The sequence below is a fragment of the Salvia splendens genome, chromosome 4, assembly GCF_004379255.2.
Source record: "Salvia splendens isolate huo1 chromosome 4, SspV2, whole genome shotgun sequence".
Classification (NCBI taxonomy): Eukaryota; Viridiplantae; Streptophyta; class Magnoliopsida; order Lamiales; family Lamiaceae; genus Salvia; species Salvia splendens.
This window is the reverse complement of record NC_056035.1, coordinates 14,676,604-14,697,465: the sequence shown is the minus strand read 5'-3', so window position 1 is coordinate 14,697,465 and position 20,862 is coordinate 14,676,604. Positions and strand designations below refer to the sequence as shown.

Below are 20,862 nucleotides of genomic sequence, written 5' to 3'. Positions count from 1 at the left end.
CTCACCATCAAGCTATTACAAGTCTGAACAAGAAAAATTGATAGCAGAAATAGATATTATGTATAACTTCGTCCAAGGAAATTGTTTTGAAACTATAATAGGAATAACCTTAGCTATTAGGGAGCAATAAAAGCCAGATACTTGGTTCACATCTAAACAGCGACTCATTCGCTCTTCCAGCCAAGGCCAGGCCGGCTGCTCTTTTCTTCGGATTCTTCATAACCTCGAGCATCACGGAGATTTCCCTCAAAATCAGTATGATCACTTGCAACAGGAAGAAAGCTGCTTATATTATCTGTAGCTCCAAAACCTCCAGCCCGTATCACATCATCAGAAAAGAAAGAAGCTTCCATATTTACTGCCTCTTGAGCTTCAGGGGTTACGCCATCTTCAACTTTGTCAGTGGCTTTAATGTCGCCATCCTTGTACCCTTCATCTCCGTGAACATCACGAAGATGGTCCATAAGTTCAGTGCAATCGCTGGCAGCTGGAAGCATGATACGGCTATCATAAGTAGCACCAAAGCCTCCAGCCCGCATAACTTCATTGGCAGTAATTGCAACATCCATATTTACTTCCGCAGGAAGAGAAGGATGAGGTTGCTCCATCGGGATTGGATTCTCTGGGGCAGAGGCTTCTCGTCGATCTGGTTCAGATGCTCTGTTATCTATTGATGGGAGTGAGATTACTTAACAAGGCACATAAAGACTTCAAAAAAATCCAACTAAGCAATGTTGTAACCAAAATCAGGAAAAACACTTAAGCATGGCATCGAATGCTTTCAAATATGTTACTGGAATGGTACGACAATAACTGAAACTAATGAAGGTTTGTTATGTGACATAGGGAGTAGTACATCATAAACTAGCTATATCCCAGAATTCATAAGAAAAGCTAACAAGGATAGAATAAATAAAGGCAAAAAAAAATCAATGTACTTCCATTTGATCATTTTAAAATGAACACCATTCTAATCTAAGTAAAAAATTTACAGCTTTTCCAATATAATCAATGCAGTGTGTTTGCTTTGACGAATTTACGAAACAAGAGAAATGCACTGCTTAACAAGACACAAAGACGGTGATTACCATGCATGTTCCGATATGAGCCGAGCTCCATGACAAATTGCAACTTAAGCTGTAAGCCTTGGTGGCGGTTAGTCAACCAAATTCAAAGAACTACTTCTCAATCTGCAAATAAGCTAATATTAGTTCTGAGCCATACAAAAGCTGAAGTTAGCAATTTCTGCATCAAATCCATGATTCCCTCAAAAAAACCATCTCCATTAACACCTCCTCAAAAAAAAAAACCAAAAAGATCCTCTGTTCTATTAACCATACAAATTGGGACCCTCTCTCTCCTATTCCAACCCACACAGACACAGCATCCACCTCTCTAACTCTACAATTTACTAACCCCAGAAAGTTACGAAGCAAATTTAAAATGCTAAAAATCCTTACTTCACTCATCCAAAGAGATATATTTTTAGGCCAAAGAAAGAATCAACTCAACTAACTAAATAAGGAGGAGAGCACCCTTCCGCCAACAAACATGATAACAGTAATCAATAAATGTCGCAATCGCGAATGTAAAGAAAAATACCAACTTGGAAGCCTCTGATGAATTCTCGATAAAAGCCGATTGCTGGAACTCAGATTTATTTTTCAGTTTCTTGTCCGCCGCTTTCGTTGGGATTCGGAGACAATAGTGTTCTTCAACTGCATGGTTGTCGCTCAGAAGACGCCAAATGTCGGCGAAACGATAATCGTTCCAATTTCTCTATATTTTGAAGATTTTTAAAACGATAATCACCAGCTTCATTTTTATATGCCCTCCATCCCATAAAAATATGTGATTTTTTTCATTTTAGTCCGTCTCACAAAAATATGTTTATTGCATTTTTAGAATATTATATCAATTTATTAATATAGGTCCCCTCCTTGTCTCTATTACTTTACCATACAATTAACCTCTCTCTTACTTTACCAATTTTATCTTAATTCTCGTACCATATTCATTTGCACATATTTTTTTTGGGGATGGAGGGAATATTTGTTGATATTTTTGACCTGAAACTGGAATCTCTATATTTTGTAATGTAAATAATTAGAGCATCTGCAATAGAAAGAACTTCCCCACTACTAGCTAGCATTAGAACTTCCTAAAAACACCTCTGTTACTTCACTAGGACTTCCCACCCCATTACCACATCACTAGGACATCTCACTACACAATAGTGGACAAGCACAATAATAAAAATTCACAAATTCGAAAATAAGCAATTAAGGAATTAAAATTTCGACACAAATACGGGCGGAGAAAGTGCAATAATAATTTTATTAAATAAAAAAATTAAAATAATACAATGCAACAAAAAAAACAACAATTTAAACAAAGTTTAGTATGTCTTTTAAACAAAGTTTAGTATGTCTTGAATCTTTATAGTCTGTCTCTAGTATTTATAGTTTGCCGCTAACCGAACGAGGATCTCGACGATCGTTGTGCATGATATGAAATGCAAATGAAATGAAGTGCAACGAGCCGGATATATAGACTTGAAATTTAAAAAAAATAAAAGTAAAAATAAAAAATAAAAATCGAAAAATGCTATCGTCCGTCGGGTGCCCGCAATAGCGGACGAGACGGCTAACGAGCTGACGGACGAGCGACAAACCCGATGGACGAGGGGTTGTCCACCCAGCTCGTCCGCGATGCGCTAGCCGGTCGCAATAGTGGACGAGCGGCTCGTCCGCCGGCTCGTCCACGATTGTGATGCTCTGAGTGATTTCTATACGTCTATGTCATGAAACAATATTATACGTTTATGTCATGAAACAATATAAATATGATTTAATAATATTACGGTGATGTATGTAATTATTTTTCCTTTTTGAGATTGAATGAAATTTGTTGTTTCGAAGCAAAACACGCCTCAAAGAGTAGGCGATAGCAACGTTCAAATCAATCAGTTCAAATATGAGTATAAACCCCAAAACCTAAACCTAAACCCAAAAAAAAAGGTGCAAAGGAGAAAAGGGGCAAAGTGTAGAAATCCAAATCAACACTTCGCCGTCTTCCCTTCCATTTCAAGCAAATGTTTTTTTTTCCTGGAATCATTCGTATGTTTTCTGTGCTGGCGACGGCATAATTCACTGAATAATATCTCAGCTCTGAAACCTAATTATTCCGAAATCCACCGTCCCGCCGAAGTCCGAGTTTCAAAATGTCGCCACCGGTGATCGCGCAGCAGCCTGCTTTCGGATTCGCTCAACCTGATTCAGCTCAGAGCTCAGAGTCTGGGGGGAACTTTAATTTCTCTTCTGCTTCGACTGATGCTGCTCGATTTGATTACTCGAAAACCGGTCCCGATAAACCGCTCATTTCGGGCCGATCCAGTCCGAGATTAATGAAGATGAGGAGGCGGAAAATGCCAGATGGTGTAAAAACTGATCTGGGATTGAATGGGTTTAGTGGTAGTGGTGGTGAGAAAGATTTTGAAGGGAAATTGGGGGGTTCTTTCGGGATTAATAATGAGAGTTTGGGATCGAATGGAGGTGAGGAAAAGAGTCGTGGTTTGAATGAAAACGTGGATAGATTTGGGAACGGATTTGGTTTTGATGTAGACCTGAATAATTCTTTTTCTGGATTTGGATCAGGAAAATTTACGCCCTTGGTTGATGCCACCAAGGATACCATGCCGAGCAATCGGCAGTTAAGAAAGAGCGATCTTTCATCTGGTTTTGATATAGGTAGCTCAAATTTTGGGCAAAAGGAATGTGGGAGTTTTGTTTTTGGAGCTTGTAAGGAGGCCCCTGTATCAAATCCGGATTTGTGTGGGCAGTTTGTCTTTGGTGTTGGTGACAGTGCGTGTAGTCGTGATTCGAGTTTCAATATGAAGGATGCGAGTGACTCAGCTTCACAAGTCAAGTTAGAGCAACAGGGTTCACATAATAAGTCCAGTTTGAGTTCGAATGCTGATGAGTTTGTGAAGTTTAATGCTGTCAAATTTGAAATTGGACGTGCTAGTAGAACTGATAAAGTTGTAGGAAGCACGATCCATGACATAAGGGGTAAAGTTAAATTGGATAGTTCTGGGGCTTCTGAAAAGGTTAGCAACGACCCTGTCTTGAAGTTTCCATTCAATGTGAGTGATGGAAGTAGCAACGATCGTGAGAATTTTGTGTTTACAGAAAACACTGACTTCAAGTTCAACATAGGATTGGGAAATAAATCCTCTGGTGGAAAAGTGGATATGCCTAATTTTCCAAAGAGTGGGAAAGAAAATGCAGAGGTTGGATCTCAGTCTCACGTGAATGGTGTTTTCATTTTTGGAGGACTGAAAGGCAAACAAGGCATTCATTCTGGTGGAAGTACTAAGCCTGTTAGTGAGATGAATGAATTGAATATGGGAAAGGCTGAAGAAAGTAATATCAAGTTTCAAACTAGTGGTAAATCAGGTGGTTCTTTTGAGCAAGGTCCTACATATGGCATATTGAATGAGATGAAGAAACTGAACATTGGTGATCCTAAAGTGGATACTACAGGGTCTGGAAGTTTTAGTTGTAATTCTGCATCAGGGGCTGATAATTTATTTGTGTTTGGAGGCAACCAGCAGGACTCTGGTTTTGTATATGAGAATCGTCCTAGTATGAACCGGAACACTCCAAATTTGAGTCGCTTCTCCCAGAGTAACTCTAAGTCGACTAGGACTTACTCAACTTCCGTTGGAATGGGCTTCAATCTGAACAATGGTTTCCAAGAGGTGCCATCTATTGATAAAGATAAGAATGACAACATTAGAGACAAACTGGCTGGATTAGGCTCAGATGCAGATTGCATCACACCAGATATGAAATTTGCATTTTCGAGCAACAATTTGTTCCCAGGTGTAGATAAGTTAGGTAACACAAAATTTAGATCAGTCAAAGGCAAAACATCAAAGAGAAATGGAAAGCTAGGACAAAGAACCTTTGTCCAGCAGTTGTTTCCACAGAGTCAGATGTTTAAGGAAGGCAGTTCCCTGCAAAATCATACATCTCCTGGTTGTGGTTCACCCATGGATTTTTCACCATATCAAGATACAAGTGCCAGCAATGCACCAGAGGCAGATACTGCATCGGGATTAAAAGTAGATTCTGCTGCAAACCAGAAGAATATTTCAGATGACTGGGAAAATCCTGAAGATGATAAGAGCAATTCAGTTTGCTCTCCTTCATTGCCTGCAGAAGATGGCCTGTCAGCAATAAAACGCAAATACAAGAAAAAATATAGATTGAAAGTTGGTTTGAATCCCACTGTCCAAGGAAACAATTCTAGAAAAGAAAATGTTAGGCTGGAACCCAGTGGGCCTTCTAATGAACTATGTGAGCATTGGCGAATGAGGTATTCTTCGTTACCTGTTTGATTTTAGTGCTGTTTTATGATTTTTACGCTTATGCATGAACTTTTAGTGGTTGAACAATATGATCCTGTCTAGGGGGACCACTTTTACTCTGCTATAGCAACCGTGCAGCCACACGAATGTCACTTTCAAGGATGAGGGAAGCCATAGCAGATTGTACAAAAGCATCTGAGCTAGACCCAGACTTTATTAAAGTTATATTAAGAGCTGGAAAGTAAGTTCTTTCCTTGAATTCTGTTTACATGTTTCCGTACATTTGCAATTGTGCTGAAATAGATCCAGAGTTCTGTCATCTTATTCGTAGAAAACTGATAGTACATCCATATGTCTGCATGTTTATAATTTTGCAGTTGCTATTTGGTATTGGGAGAAGTTGAAGATGCCATCCAGTGTTACAGAAAATGCTTAGGAGCTGAGAACAGCATTTGCTTGGATAGGAGATTTACAATTGAAGCTGCTAGTAGCCTGCAAAAGGCAGAGGTGAGATGCTATAATCATTTTTGCTACTTATCCTAATTCTTCGTATATGCTATCATTATTTTGTTAGGAAATTTTTCATGTTTGTAATATCATGTCCAATGTTTTAGGAATTTAGTTTGTTTTCCGGTTTGCAGTTGTATCAATTGAACCATATGCATTCTTTGATAGCCTTGATATATATGTTAGAAATGCCTTGAGAGTTTGATATAGGTACCTTTTATAGCTTTGTATCTTGCTTCTTTTCTTGTTACAGAAACTGAAATTTATACATTAGCTTTGTTTGTATGTCTGACTGCAGTTGCTCTGTGCAATTCGATTCTCCTGAATTTTCTTGAATATTCTTTTCCTGTAAGTCAGAATCTGATTGTCAGTTTTTTGTTTAATAGAAAGTAGCCGAATGCATGCATCAATCTGCCATACTCTTGCAAGAAGGAACTGATGATGCGGCAGGCAAGGCTCTTGGCAGCATTGAGGAGGCCTTGTCTACATGCCGTTATTCTGAGAGGTTGCTTCAGATGAAAGGAGAGGCTATGTACATTGTATGTTCCAATTAAGGTCTATTTAATAAGTAAATATCTGATTTGATGTAACAACCCAATTTCAGATGTGCATGGTTGTCATCATAATTATGTTATTAATTGATACAGTTACGGATGTATGACGTAGTGATCCAACTTTGTGAGCAAACTCTTGATATTGCCATGAAGAATTTTCGTGCTGATCTTTTGGATAATCAAGGCGATAGTTCTCATGTGAAATTGTGGAGGTGGCACCTGCAGAGTAAGTCCCATTATCGTCAGGGAAGGCTTGATGCGGCTCTTGAGTTGATTGAAAAACAAGAGAAAGTGCCAATAAACTCAATGTAAGACTCGTTGACCACCAACCCACAGTTGTGTAAATAATATAAATCTCGGATGCTGATTGCATGTTTTCTCATGTAGGTGTGGAGATGTATCTGGGAAATCCTCCATTGCTTTAGCCACCAATATTCGAGAACTCTTATCCTTAAAAGTATGTCGAACATTAATTTGGTCTTTATATCTATATTCTATATGGATGTGGACCCTAATTACTTGAATACATGCATCCTGGAAATTTATTTAAAGTTCTCAAAGTTTTCCTAATTTTATTTGCTACAGAAATCAGGAAATGAAGCCTTCAACTCTGGAAGGTATACAGAAGCTATAGATAATTATACCATTGCCATATCAAAAAGTTTTGAATCACGAGGTTTTATGGCTGTCTGCTTCTGCAATCGTGCGGCTGCATACCAATCCCTTAGCCAAATAGTTGATGCCATTTCAGATTGTAGTGTAGCTATAGCCCTGGACGAGGACTACGCAAAGGTTGGTACAAAACATAAACCTTATTAAAAAAATGCATTCTTTCATACTTGTTCACTACTTTGCAAATTATCTTTGTATTAGCCCCCCTAAACTCTTAATCATTAAATCGTACCACTCCCTCCATCCCAACTAAGTTGAGTCGTATTCCTTTTTAGAATGTCCCAACTAAGTTGAGTCATTTCCTTTTTTGACTAAAAACAAAACGTATAGCAATGTTATCAATCTCGTATGGCGGCTTATGGCGGTTCGCCTAAAAACCGCCACAGGGATATGGCGTATTAGTATGGCGGATATGGCGGTCAATAATTAAATAAATAAAATAATAATTATATATTTATATATAATTTAAAAATTAGAAAATAATAAAAATATAACATCTAAAACTATTAAAACAATTAAAAAGCATAAAATACAACTCTAATCTCCATGTTTCTTACATAATGCCCCATTCCTAAATGCAGTACACACGCAATGTTGTCAAATGGCAGATATGGCGGTGCTATGGCAGCGCCATGGTACTATGGCGTTTCCATCACCGAACGCCATGCCATAGCGCCATGGCACCGCCATAGCTGCTATTTGATAACATTGACGTATAGTAATCACTTTTACTTTATTCCACCTACTTTACTCTCTCTTATCCCTCCTACTTTATTCCTCTCTCTTATTTTATTTTCATTTAATCCTTTCAATAACTATAATTTTTTAATCTCTGTGCCCAAAAAGTTTTGCCCCAACTTAGTTGGGCTGGAGGGAGTAGTACGTTTACGGATTTGGTCTTGCTGAATCAGTTTGTGGTATTATTCTGTGGGATTTTCACCCGTTAAAGGATCTATTACTGGTTTTTGTATATAGGCAATTTCAAGGAGAGCTACTTTGCATGAAATGATTAGGGATTATAAACAAGCATTAAATGATAGTCAGAGGTTGGTCTTGCTTCTTGAAACTCAATCTAAAAGCAAGACTCAGAGCAGATCAAGCGGAAGCAGTGGTGTTAGGGATTTAAGAAAGGCCCGCCGTCGTCTTGCTACTGTTGAAGAAAAAGCTAAAAAGGATCTTCCTTTGGATTTTTACCTTATTTTGTAAGTCTAACTATCTCCTTTCCTACAATCACATGATAATTTTCATCACGTCCTTAAATTCCACCATTCACTTGAAATTAGATGAGCTTGTGAAGCTGTATATTTTGCTCTGGTTGGAACCTATATTTCAACTAATAACAATGTCAATACTTATTTTGATCTTGGGTTTTGCTCCGGTAGGGGAATCAATGCATCCGATGCCGAATCCGAGATTAAGAAGGCCTACCGGAAGGCTGCTCTCAGGCATCATCCGGACAAGGTTTTACTGGTTTTCTCGTACTTCTCATTAGTATTGTTGGATTTTCTTGTTGTAAAACAAAGTTAGTGTAGGCTGGTCAGGTCTTCGCAAGGAACGATGCTGGGGATGATGGAAAATTATGGAAAGAATGCGGCGAAAAAATTCACAACGATGCTGACAGACTGTTTAAGATCATTGGGGAGGCATATGCTGTACTCTCAGATTCTTCCAAGGTAATATAAATGATCAATACATTAGGAATTTTTCTAATTTTGCAAGATGAATTTTAAGTTCTTCCAAGATTCATAATATGTAGTGTTTATACATACCCATAGTTTGATAATATATTCTTTTTTCTTCAATAAAGTCTTCCATATATGTATATATATTGATCCTTTTGCAGAGGTCCAAGTATGATATAGATGAGGAGATAAGGAACAATTACAGAGACAGCAACAGAAATGGTAGCTATGATGAAGAGATAAGGAACAACAACAGAGACAGCAACAGAAATGGTAGCTGTGGACATCCATCGACATCTTACAGTTCTCCAAATTATAACAGAAGTTGGTCGGGCAGATCCAGTACTTACAGCACATCATATGGAGGAGGAAGAAGCAGCAGCAGACGGAACTGGTATGAAGCATACCCCAAAACTTACAGTTACTCGCATTCACAATGGTAGAAGGCAAGGATTGCTCGTAAACAATGGACATATAGACATGGTGCATCACCTGGGAAATCCAGAATGCGGGGGAAGATTATGATGCAACAGTGTTGGTGAAGTTGCATTTCGTGCAAATGGTCTTTCCCTTAGGAAGTTGTTCGATATTCATTGATGGTTGAGGGTCATTCATACACATGTAATTTGGTGGTTTGTTAGAAAAATTATTCAATGTAGATGAATTTTTTTGGAACATGCTTCGCATCCTGGTGAAAATAAAGGTAAAATGTATTTGCTTTGTTCATCTTTTTCATCCTGGTGGAGTTCATTCATGTTTTCTATCGCTTGGCAACCATGTGTTGTTGTAGTGTTAAATCGTGTATATCTTGCAGATTTGGCTTGCTATAAGCACTAACATTTCCCAAGATTTGAATGGGTAAATACATTACTGTTAAAAGGGTAGTGTTAAAAATGACTAAATCCTAACATATAATTAAATTATCAAGCATGAAAGTCATTTTTGAATACTAATTTTGTTATATTTAGATCATAGCTTATTTTTAGATCGTTTTAGTTTATTCAGGTTCGTACCCATTATATAAATTAAAACGATCATAAAATGACCAAATTGGTATCTAAAGATGACTAGTATTTTGACATAAGAATTTAGTTTTTTCTTTTATCACTACTCAATGTTATAAAATGTAGAATTTAAGATTTTTAACATTTATTGAAATTTAGTACTACTAGTATTATTATATACGGTGTACTCCATATATTAGGAGTAATATACATTGGTTCGTACCGCACCATCTTATAGAAGAGCAAAGAGCACAAAAAATAATTTGAAGATTTTTCTTGGAATTTTGCATTACAACTTGTGGGTTGATTAATAATCCAACTGATTAAGGAAGAGACCATTATGGGCTTAGGAATTCACACCAAATATTGTTTTATCAATTCAACCAAACATCCGACAGAGATTTACTAGCAAATGGCACCTTTGGTTTAGTAGCTCTAAACCAAAATGTTATTAAGAATAAAAAAACAACAAAGAATAATGCAGTGCAAGTGCAATCTATTTAAATTAATCGCCCAAAATCTGAGGAACATCTCTTTTTCAGCAAAAAAATAAATATTACAAGACATAGAACTGCATCCACGGTTAATCCAGAATTTGCAATAACAAAACCAACTCATCATTCAAAAAGTAAGGGGTGGTGTCCGAGCAATGTCTACCGTGCTGTCTGTCCAGGAGCATTTTCCAGAAGCTGGTGAACTATTTTATAAGTACGGGTTGAGAGAGCTTTAGTGTGGTCAATGAGCTGCTCATACCTGAAAAGAAGAAAGATTCTTTAGTACAGATGCAGAGACAAAGAAAACATAGGATACACAAAGTGTAGTGATAATGAACTTACACATTGGTATAACTGGGTTCCATTATAATGGTTCCCAGATTTGAATCAATCTTAGCCTCTAGCTTTGAAGTCCTAATAAGATTAACTATCCATCTTTCAGCCTCCTCATAATTCAAATTCAGCTTATCGGCGAGCACTCTGTGAAAACACCAAAAGAGATGAATTGATTCTGTTATTAGAGAATATCACGTCTCAATGTGGCAAATATGCCCATATATAAAAATATACATATACTACAGAAATCTGGAATTTTGTTGTCGACGGCTATTTTAAAGTGTCAAGCGTATGCATATTTTTCATACAATCTCAAAGATGTAGAAGGCAGGCATCCATAAGAATTACTATTAACTGAGTTACATTACATACATCCATAACTTAAATGTGGACTCAAAATACAAAGACAGCTACCATTAATGACAAAGTTAGAAAGTGAAGCCAGTGGGATATTTATTTGAAGCATAGTAACCAAGACAAAGAGCAAAGAAACTGAAGGAAACTAGCAGTTAACCATTGAAGGAACAATTTCAGATACATACCCCATATTGATGCGCTGATGAATGCGGCAGTACGTCTCAAAGATGAAAAGGCGAGCATTTTCTAGAAATTCATCTCTCAGGGGCACAGTTGTAAAATTTCCCTCTTCAATTCTTTTTCCAAGAAATGGGTCATTCAATATAACCTGCAGTATCATACAATTTTAAAATAATTCATATGCATTCAAAGTTACATCAAAGAAATGAATAGGGGCCATTTAGAGTTAAGGGAATTTACTTCTTCACACTCTTTCATCTTCTTCTGAGCTCCATCAAAGTCATAGTTGACATAGATGCAAGCAAGGAACTCTGTAATGGGATCTTCGTGAGAGTACTGCTCTTGCTGGATAACCTTTATAAATTCCTTAAATTGTGGCCTTCTCCTTTTGTTCACAATGAAGGCAGTGGCCAGGTACCGTAAAAGGTGTGGAGCATTTGTTTGAATGGCATTAAGATACCTTCAATTAAGTTAAACGTTCAAAATAATTGATCATTTCCCTTATTCAGATTCATTGTGCAAAAGATGAAAGTTTTTGACAGACTGAAATGAAATGTCATTGACCACCGACAACAGAAAGTAACAGCTAAAGTAAGGAAGAGTCAAGAAACATACTTGTCTTGATTAAACAAATCAATAATCTGTGTTCTTCCATTATCATGGTTGAAGAAGATGAATAGACTCCAATGCATTAACCATATTCTACTTTGGACTTGATTCAGTGGGGAAGAGAAATTCTGCAAATGCATACTCATTTTAAGCTTCAGAAGATGATGCATTGAACAAGGGAACTAGTATCTTTTTTCAAATAACCAATAACCTTAGAGTCAATGATTTCCTTCAAACGGTTAAGCTCCTCCAGTGCAATATCCCAATTTTGCATCAGAACCTCTGCTGCCAATTTTCCCCACAATGCACTCAAACTCTTGTCACTGTTGGTGCACAAGGCTCTGTACTGATACAGATAATCAGCAGCACCGGAGTAGTTTCCACATTCAAATTGGAACTTGGCATAGTCATACAATGCATCAATCTGCTCTGGACCAATCTGGGTAACAACAAAAAACATAGATATATCAACAAATCTAACAGGCAATCAAGAAGTCTCCATGAGCCTAGCAGATTCATCTTGGAAATAGATGATCATGATAGTTTCCAAGATAAAGGAGGCTCAACCTGATAGCGGTCATTAAGCATCTGGAGATTGTACTGTTTGTCAGCCCTTAATTCCTGAACTGCATTTGGATTCTGCAGAAAGCCAATCAAAGGAGCAGCCCCATCCTCCAAAGCCTTCAGCCTGCCCACCACCTCAGCTCTCCTATCAATCATGTCTAAAGTAAACCAACAGAAAGAAATAGCATAAGATTTTTAGTACAAGTAGAAAAATGACCAAAAAGTTAATATACCAACATTAACATGATCAACACTAACGAAACTATATGCAATGATAACTAAACATGCCAACCTAACTCGATACACAGAATATGAAGAAGTCTACTTCCCCAGTGTGATTCGCAGTACAGCAAGCCATGTAAAATCCACATAAACAAACAATAAACAATGGATTTGGACAAAGAGCATTATACAACTGAAATTGAACTCAGTGATAAATCGGAGACTCGATAATCCTAAAAACAACTGAAATAATATCAATACAATACAACTTCTAAGAAGCGAGATTTTACAACGGAAATCATTAGTTAAAAATCAACCAATTCACATAACCGAATACGCAGCACTTCTGTCTCCATAAACTCTCTAAAATCCAATTTTTTGTGAAAGAAAAACATAACATCAATTATTTTCTTTCGTAAAAACGAAGAATTACACACCCTGGGGAACATCGTCCGAGTGGTAGAGGGATTTGTGAATATCCATGGCGTAATCAACCATATTAGTGTGGTTGAGCAGCTCAATCTTCGCCTTCAAAATATCTTCCTCAGGATACAACCCTCTCTCCTGCAAGAACTCGAGCAATGGAAACACCAGATGCCTGTCCAGATTAGGCGCAATCCGCGGCGTCAGGTCATACTTCGACGCCATTGTCTCCGATTACTGAGTGACGCGGTGGCGGCGGTCGATTGATTCTGGAACTAAAATTGGGAACTAGGGTTTTCGCAGTAATATGGAATAGCAATAAAAATATATATATATCAAAATTAAAGTGGTCCTATGAAAAAAAGAGCAACGCAGTAGATTAATTTAGTTATAGGGCCTGGGCTTTTGTCAATTGAAATTTATTTTTGAAAGGATGCTGATTTGGGATAAAAAATGGATGATAGCCTTTTATAATAGAAGACATTATTTATTCGTAACGTATGATCTAATTGAAATAAATGTCTTTTGTATCGTGTACGACAAGATTTGCCTTAATCAAATTGTGATTGTGTTTAAAATTTCAATTTCTATGGATATTTATATTTTTAGCCTAAATCCAAAGATGAGAGTTATATTATACAAAGAAGAGATTAGTGAGATGGAATTTCATTTTCTAAAATTTTAAAATAAAAATTATAACTATGTCGTTTTGATCTGCCATATAAGTTTTTGTTCTCACATCAGTTGTGATTTTTGATTTAGAGGAAAAATCTGAAAAATTCAAAGTTTGTATATTTACATGTATTTAAATTTTAAAAAAAAATCAGGGAAAAACCAACAAATGACGAACGTTGGAGTAGGTACATGCGAATATCCCTATTAAAATACTATATACGGAGTATGTTATTAATTACTTAGTTAGGTTGGGGAGTGATAATAGGCTTGCGAGAAGTACACTGTTTGGTATTGCATAAAATCGTGTATTGGCGAAGATTGAAGTGATGATATATTATAAATTTGGTTTGGAATTTAACAACCAAGCCCCTAGAGCTCAGTGGTAGAGCACCAATCTTGTAAACTGGAGGTCTGTAGTTTAATTTAGAGTCATTTTTATTTTCGATACGTAAATCATTGTATATTTTCATTAATGTGAAATATTATTTCGTCTAGAAAAGTACAAAAATAGAATTGAAATATGTTATTTTTGTCTTCTTTACCATTTGCTTCACTAGTGTTATCACATGTGCTATGCACAGGACAACAGATTTTTAAATAATGAAGATATATTAACTTAGAATAAAGAATATAGAGTAAATAATTACTTTCTCCGTCCCACAAGAATATGCATTTTCCAATTGTGGAAACTTTGTCCCCTCAAATGAGTGGGATTCATTCCCCACTATCAATACTTTAATTAATTTTTCTCTCTACATCTCTCTTACTTTACCAATTATGTATTAAAACCTGTGTCGAACCCAAAGTGCATATTCTTTGGAGACGGAGGGAGTATAAAAATATATTTACAGATAAGAACTAATTAAAATAAGTATTTGCAATATTATAAACAACAATAAAAAGATATTTATACTTCTCTCAACCCACTCTCAATAAAACATTTCATATTTTAGTAGATGATTGCATACTCCCTCCGTCCCAAGGAAGGGGTCGCACGAGAATTTATGCAACTTTATTTTGTGTGTAAAGTTGAGAGAGTAAAGTAAGAGAGAGGGAATGAAGTTGAGAGAAAGGTGATTCCATTTTTAGTAATAGATCATCTTAATTGAGACAAACAAAAAAGGAAAGTGAGTCATCTTCAATGGGATGGAAAGAGCACTATTTTAATACTATTTGATATGAGTGTAGTAGTATAAAATAAAAGAAATAACAAACGAGAATATATGTGGATGAAATAGAATAAGACATACAAATAAAGAAAAATGTAATACAACTATTTATAAAAAAGAAAACAAACTATTTGAACGAATAAATAGTTCACCAGTTTCGATTAACAAAACATAAGTATTCATAAATACAAACAAAAACATAAAAAAACAATAACAACCCAGTAGTTCATAAGTTTTGAAATTGCAACATAATTGTTTATAACTAAAAACATATTTTAAAAAAAAACTAAAAACATATTTTCTTAGAATTAAGTAGACATGATAAAACGAATAAAAGAAAATCACAATTAATAAATGCATTTTCATCAAAATTAAATTCAATAGTACATAATAATATTTTGAAAATTATAAAAAAGAAATAGAACTCCAATTCATAAACAAAATTATCTTATCTAGTAGTAGGATAAATCAAAGTCAACTCAATTATAACTATGTGTACTTCTAGTAATTTAAATATAAATATATTTATAAATTATATATCTTGAATATAAATATATATTTATAAGTAATTTCAACATATTTAATCAAACTAATATATTATATATAAAATTATATATTGTTATACACAACAACAATTAATGTTATGCAATATTGTCACGACCGCCGTCACTAAGGATAGTAAAGACGGGGAAATCGTGACTAGGGAAGGGACTAAGGAGCGGGGAAGAAAAGAGGGACGCAATGAAAGACAACAATAAAGGACGAGATTGAATATGAAAACCCAATTAACTTCAAAAAGAAATATTTTGGTCTATCGAATAGTTAAACAACGGATTAATGTCTCAAGGTAAATAATGTCATAACGTAGTGTGGGAAAAAAAATGAAAGACTTTATCAAAAACGATTCGAAACAAGGCAGCGGAAAGACAAGTATCAAAGGAGAGTCATAGGATGACGCCCATGTACGAAGACACGACGCATCCGGGAATTCCTAAAGCTCACTCAACATCCATCGCAACATCCCGCTCAACCTGCAAAATTTTAAAAAGAAATGCAGGGCTGAGTACTTGTTGTACTCAATGGGCTCATGCCGAAAACATTTTATAACAGTTATGTCATCCATACCAGTGAACTCGAGTTTTACATGTAGTTAAGAAATATCATCGAGAACACAAAAACATTTTCATAGTCTGGCCAGGCAAAACAATCTCCCTACTTTCTCAACAATCAATCATTCACATCCTCTTACCATAGTACGACGAAAGTGTGGCCACACTATTCGCCCACGAGACCGGCCAACTAGCAAGGACGGCTCACGATCCCCTCTGTGTACACAGCCTGATAGGGTTTGCGGCCCTACTCAGACCCGAATTTGTTTATCATAGCCCTATAGCCTAATGGAGCGAACTCACAAACTAGGCATCAAGCACAATCTCAACATAGCCCTATAGCCTAACGGAGCAAGCTCAAACGAACTAGGCATCAGGCATCAATCTCAACATCACACATAGCCCTATAGTCTAACGGAGCAAGCTCAAATGAACTAGGCATCAGGCAACAATCTCAACATCAAAACAATCACGACATGACATAACACTTTAAACCACCCTTATAGCTCCACAATCATACTTTTGAAACGTAAAATAGTTTAGTAAAGAAAGCCCACCTCGATTGCTTAACAACACAATTCCAACTTATGCAACTCTCGTTCCTCGAGCTCACGTATACTCAATCACCCTTGCCAACGATAACACAATCAGCTTTCCATAAACTTATGTTATCATGCATGTCATATTGTTCCTTTTTATCGTTTCCCTTAAATTACCCATCCCATCATTCATCGACATAAGGAAAAATATGTCATAATATTTCTCAACGTGTCACACATAATCACGTCATAGGATACTTTCCCAAATCATACATGCATCATATAGTTCATCAAACTTAGCAACAAGTGATATTTTCACATAACAACAAAACTGACAGAACTACGCGGTTGGTTTGTAAAAATCACCAAAAATTCATCCGACCTCATATGAAGCTAAGATTTGGTCACAACACAGTAGATACATTCAAGTTCATTCAGGTAAAGTTTCACACTCAAATAATGTCATTTGGTCAGTCAAAACATTAATACCACTCTCTGGTCGGAATATAAAAATTCTGGCAGCATTGCGCAGTTCATTTGAAAAATTCACCATAAATTCATCCGATGTCCAATGAGGCTGAAATTTTTACACGACTCAGAAGACAATTCAAATTTTCATCTAGTTCAAGAATAACATCAAACGGAGGGCATTTGGTTGATCAAACAGAATACGAAACTTTCTGGGCGAGAACACAAGTTTTTGGCAGAATTGCGCAGTCAAATTCAAACATTTATTAAAAATCCATTTTTCAACAAAAAGGGCTGAAATTCACATGAGACACAGAAAACACCTTGAAATTTACTCGGTAAAATTTTCATATCAAAATTCGATCATTTGATAGGTCAATTACACATCAGAAACCGCTATTCGAACGTCACAGATTTCAGGCTCACAAATTCTAAATTAGGGTTTCTTCCTCAATCATCCAAATACAATTTTTCATGCTTATAACACACAATCATGCTTAAAAAGGTTCTCATAATCATGTTCTCATATAATCACACATCATTCACCAATGAATCATTCAAACATCACACATATTCATTCAAAATCGCATATTCACAAATCTCCTCATACAAAACACAAATTCCCACCGATTAATTATGCGATCTATGATTCCTATACTCACTATATGCATGAGGGAATCAAGAACAAAGATTCAATGGAAAAGATGAGAAAGAGAATTCAAATATACCTTTCTTGTTCAAAAATAATCGGTAGGAAAGATAATTGATGCGATTCTTCGATTAATCTTGAATTTCCAACTCCAAATTGATGCAAGAACAAAGGATTGGTGAAGAATTGGTGGAGAAGGAGAGGAAGAGAGGAAAAAACGTGTGGGAGAGAGGAGAGGGAGAGAAAAAGGCGTTGAAATAATGGGGCTAGGGTTTGGGTTTCTCACTTTTTATATTCTAGGATTAATTCTCCACTTAAATAAATAAAAATAAAAAATAAAACAAATTGTGGAGTGAAAATAGGGAAAAGGGACGTGTACTAGGGGAGTATTTTAAAAAAAATTATATTTAAATCCTCAATTAAATAGGAATAGGATTTAAATTGGTAATTTCTTGTAGGAAAAGACTCCCACAAAATAGGTAACAAATAAATTAATCCTACAAGTAATTGAAAGGCATATGGGTGAAAATTATGTAGAATAACATATGGATACTTTGGTTTGGATTTAATTTAGATAAATATCCCAAAGCAATTAATTAAATCCAAGAAAGAAAGTATTATTTCCAATGGATAGGAGGGCGAAAATTCCAAATAATATGGCTAGAAATATATGCATGATCCCACTTAATTTAATTCACACATTGGAAGCTTAATCACATTAACTCACATAACCCACAACAACTAATTTTACATAATTAACTCAAACACATAGAGACTCAATTTCCACAAAAAAAATTCTTATTCAACATCCACATTAATAAAAAAAAGCCATCAAATAAAAATAAAAAAATAAAAAAGTCACAATTTTCCGATGTGCTACAAATATTGTTCTTTGTTTGATAATGAACTTTATAATTTTAGAAAAAAAATATTCTCTCTAATAAGGGGGACTTATTATCCATTAACAATACTTTAAAAAAAATTTATTTCTATATATATCTCCTACTTTATCGTATAAATATAATTACTTAATCAAAAAAATGTATTTAAAAAAATAACATATTATATAAAATTTAATAAATAGTAGTAGTGAAATACAACCAAACTTTTAAGACATAATATTAGATTATGTTTATCAACAAACATTCAACCTAATCCAACCATCCAGTTTTTCAATAGACTTAAGACCCAAATAATATACTCCTACATAAACTAATTATCCCTACAAACCCTACATGATACAAAGTGCCGCCTCACTCTCTCCCCATCTGTCCCCAATCGGCGCTCCCCCCTCTCTCTCAATTGGCGGGATTCGCCACCACGCCCGCCGTGGCTACTTCCGCCTGCCTCGTCGCTCCACCATACTGCCTCACCGGATTTCCTTTCACCGAGCTTCACCATCCGCCTAATTCATAAGACCCAGTCAGCTCATCCTTCTCAATTTCTGAAAGTTTGGTTTGTTTTAGTTGGATAATTGAAAGCCAGAGCAAGAAATATCTATAGAAGCAAGATTTAATTTTTTGTTGTCGCCGCCACCCCTCCTGCAAAGCTGCATCGCCGCCTCCTACTCCTCATCTCCGGCATCTCTCTCGCCTGTCTCACCCAGCGCACTGTTGTGCTGTCCCGGCTGTGCCGCGTCTCTGCGCTTCTCTCTTTCTCCTTCTTCTCACCTTTCTCTCTCATTATCACTCCACAGCTGTTGCTGCCGCCGGCCGCCGCTCCGGCAATGATTGGGGGTCTGCACAGCCGCCTCGATGCACTCTTTCTCCTTTCTCTTTCTTCTTCTCATCCTTCTCTCTCTACGTTTCATTTTGCAGATTCTCAATGTAGCTTTATAATTGTTCCAAATTTTACTTGGGAAGCTATCATTTCATTGGACCAATTTTTCTCCTATAATTTTGACACAATTCATCCAAAAAAGTAAATACAGGTATTACACGTCAACTTCTCATTTTCCCTCCAAAAAGACAAAAATGTCATATTTCATCCAACTGCCACTTTTTATTGTATAAATTTGCATTTTCGTTTTAGATCTCTATACCTCTTACTATATTACTACACGAGATGTCACACTATATGGTATGCAAGTACTACAAGTTTAATTGAGAATTTAAACTTTGTTTGGAGTTAGAGGAAGGGACTTTTTGCTTCATTTTCATTTATTTACTAGTAGTATATTGTAATAAAGAGGAGTTAGTGGAAGGGACTTTTTGCTTCATTTTCATTTATTTACTAGTAGTATATTGTTATAAAGAGGAGTTAGAGGAAGGGACTTTTTGCTTTATTTTCATTTATTTAGAACATCCGCCGCGGTGCTCACGCCCAAGGACGACGTCCGTACCGCTGGCATGGCTCACCCCTGCTCGCCGCTGGCACGGCGCTGCTTGATACATCGAGCACTTCCGTGCCGCTGAGCAGCTGACGTGGCGGCACCTGATTGGCCAACGGCAATGCCGTTGGCATTTTGGTTTTTTTTTTAAAAATCGGATTTAATTTAAAAAATTCGAATTAAATAAAAAAATATTTTCCCACTTCCCAATAAATTATATCCGTTTTCTCTCCACTTATTTTTCAATTTTTTTCCCCAAAATTCACATTTTCATCTATAAATACCCCCACTTCCACACAAAAAATTTCACACCACACTACACAATTCTCATCTAAATTCTCTCATTTTCTCTTATCAATTCTCAATCTTTCTTTCACTCTTACAAAAAAAAATGTCCGGATCCAGCGATCACCCCTTCGACTCCCGCGGTTGGAACCACGAATGGTTCGGCTCACAACCATTCCCTAGTCCGGAAATGCAATTTTCGGCCCCTCCTCAAACCCAAGGTTCTCAAGTTCCGGGTGGCTACCGGCCTTACCCGGTGGACGACCAAGATGCCCCCGATGGGCGATACGGGTGGGCACCCGAACCCAGATCGGGAGGGAGCGGCGGCTCTCAAACTCCTCCTCTTCCTACCCCTACTCCTACTCCTCGTGGTGTCTCCACCTCGTACACTCCGGCGGAGATGGATCAATTATTCAAAGCATATTTGATTATCTCCGAAGATCCGGAGATAGGCACGAACCAAAGCAGGGATAGGTTTTGGTGGCGCGTCTCTCGCCGGTACAATGAAAACCGCCCGGCTGGAACCATCGAGCGCAATGAGAGTATGGTGCGCAATGCCATTTTCAGAGCCAACGAATAAATCCAAAAGTTCCAGGGGTATTACCTCCAGGAAGAGCGGTCGGCATGGAGCGGCAGGAGCGAGCTCGACATCATCAGTGCC

General features: G+C 36.7%; 3 protein-coding genes across 7 annotated transcripts; 1 reads left to right on the top strand and 2 right to left on the bottom strand.

The window, feature by feature from the left end:
- Window positions 1-24: 24 nt before the first annotated feature.
- LOC121800395 lies at window positions 25-1,821 on the bottom strand. Of its 3 annotated transcripts, none has more exons than XM_042199969.1 (3): window positions 1,603-1,821; window positions 1,089-1,190; window positions 25-646 (listed from the first exon to the last, which is right to left on the bottom strand). In XM_042199969.1, the coding sequence occupies exons 2-3, from the start codon at window positions 1,117-1,119 to the stop codon at window positions 165-167; spliced, it is 513 nt and encodes a 170-aa protein (XP_042055903.1). In that variant the 5' UTR covers window positions 1,120-1,190; window positions 1,603-1,821; the 3' UTR covers window positions 25-164. The 3 variants fall into 3 exon arrangements, with proteins under 3 accessions (XP_042055903.1, XP_042055902.1, XP_042055901.1); XM_042199968.1 differs by having other exon boundaries at window positions 25-667; window positions 1,607-1,818; XM_042199967.1 differs by having other exon boundaries at window positions 25-667; window positions 1,603-1,817.
- Window positions 1,822-2,955: 1,134 nt separating this feature from the next.
- LOC121798765 (dnaJ homolog subfamily C member 7-like) lies at window positions 2,956-9,513 on the top strand. 3 transcript variants are annotated; one of them, XM_042197937.1, is made up of 11 exons: window positions 5,241-5,382; window positions 5,477-5,615; window positions 5,752-5,881; window positions 6,268-6,420; window positions 6,529-6,743; window positions 6,823-6,892; window positions 7,021-7,227; window positions 8,083-8,309; window positions 8,490-8,568; window positions 8,640-8,780; window positions 8,951-9,513. In XM_042197937.1, the coding sequence occupies exons 2-11, from the start codon at window positions 5,521-5,523 to the stop codon at window positions 9,230-9,232; spliced, it is 1,599 nt and encodes a 532-aa protein (XP_042053871.1). In that variant the 5' UTR covers window positions 5,241-5,382; window positions 5,477-5,520; the 3' UTR covers window positions 9,233-9,513. The 3 variants fall into 3 exon arrangements, 2 of the variants coding, with proteins under 2 accessions (XP_042053871.1, XP_042053872.1); XM_042197938.1 differs by lacking the exon at window positions 5,241-5,382 and having other exon boundaries at window positions 8,649-8,780; XR_006050088.1 differs by lacking the exons at window positions 6,268-6,420; window positions 6,529-6,743; window positions 6,823-6,892; ... (3 more) ...; window positions 8,640-8,780; window positions 8,951-9,513 and having other exon boundaries at window positions 2,956-5,382.
- Window positions 9,514-10,269: 756 nt separating this feature from the next.
- LOC121801346 (eukaryotic translation initiation factor 3 subunit E-like) lies at window positions 10,270-13,296 on the bottom strand. Its single transcript, XM_042200816.1, has 8 exons — window positions 12,993-13,296; window positions 12,337-12,491; window positions 11,981-12,208; window positions 11,776-11,897; window positions 11,401-11,620; window positions 11,166-11,308; window positions 10,630-10,767; window positions 10,270-10,546 (listed from the first exon to the last, which is right to left on the bottom strand). Exons 1-8 carry the CDS (start codon window positions 13,201-13,203, stop codon window positions 10,447-10,449), a joined length of 1,317 nt encoding a protein of 438 aa, XP_042056750.1. The 5' UTR covers window positions 13,204-13,296; the 3' UTR covers window positions 10,270-10,446.
- Between the last annotated feature and the right edge of the window lie 7,566 nt (window positions 13,297-20,862).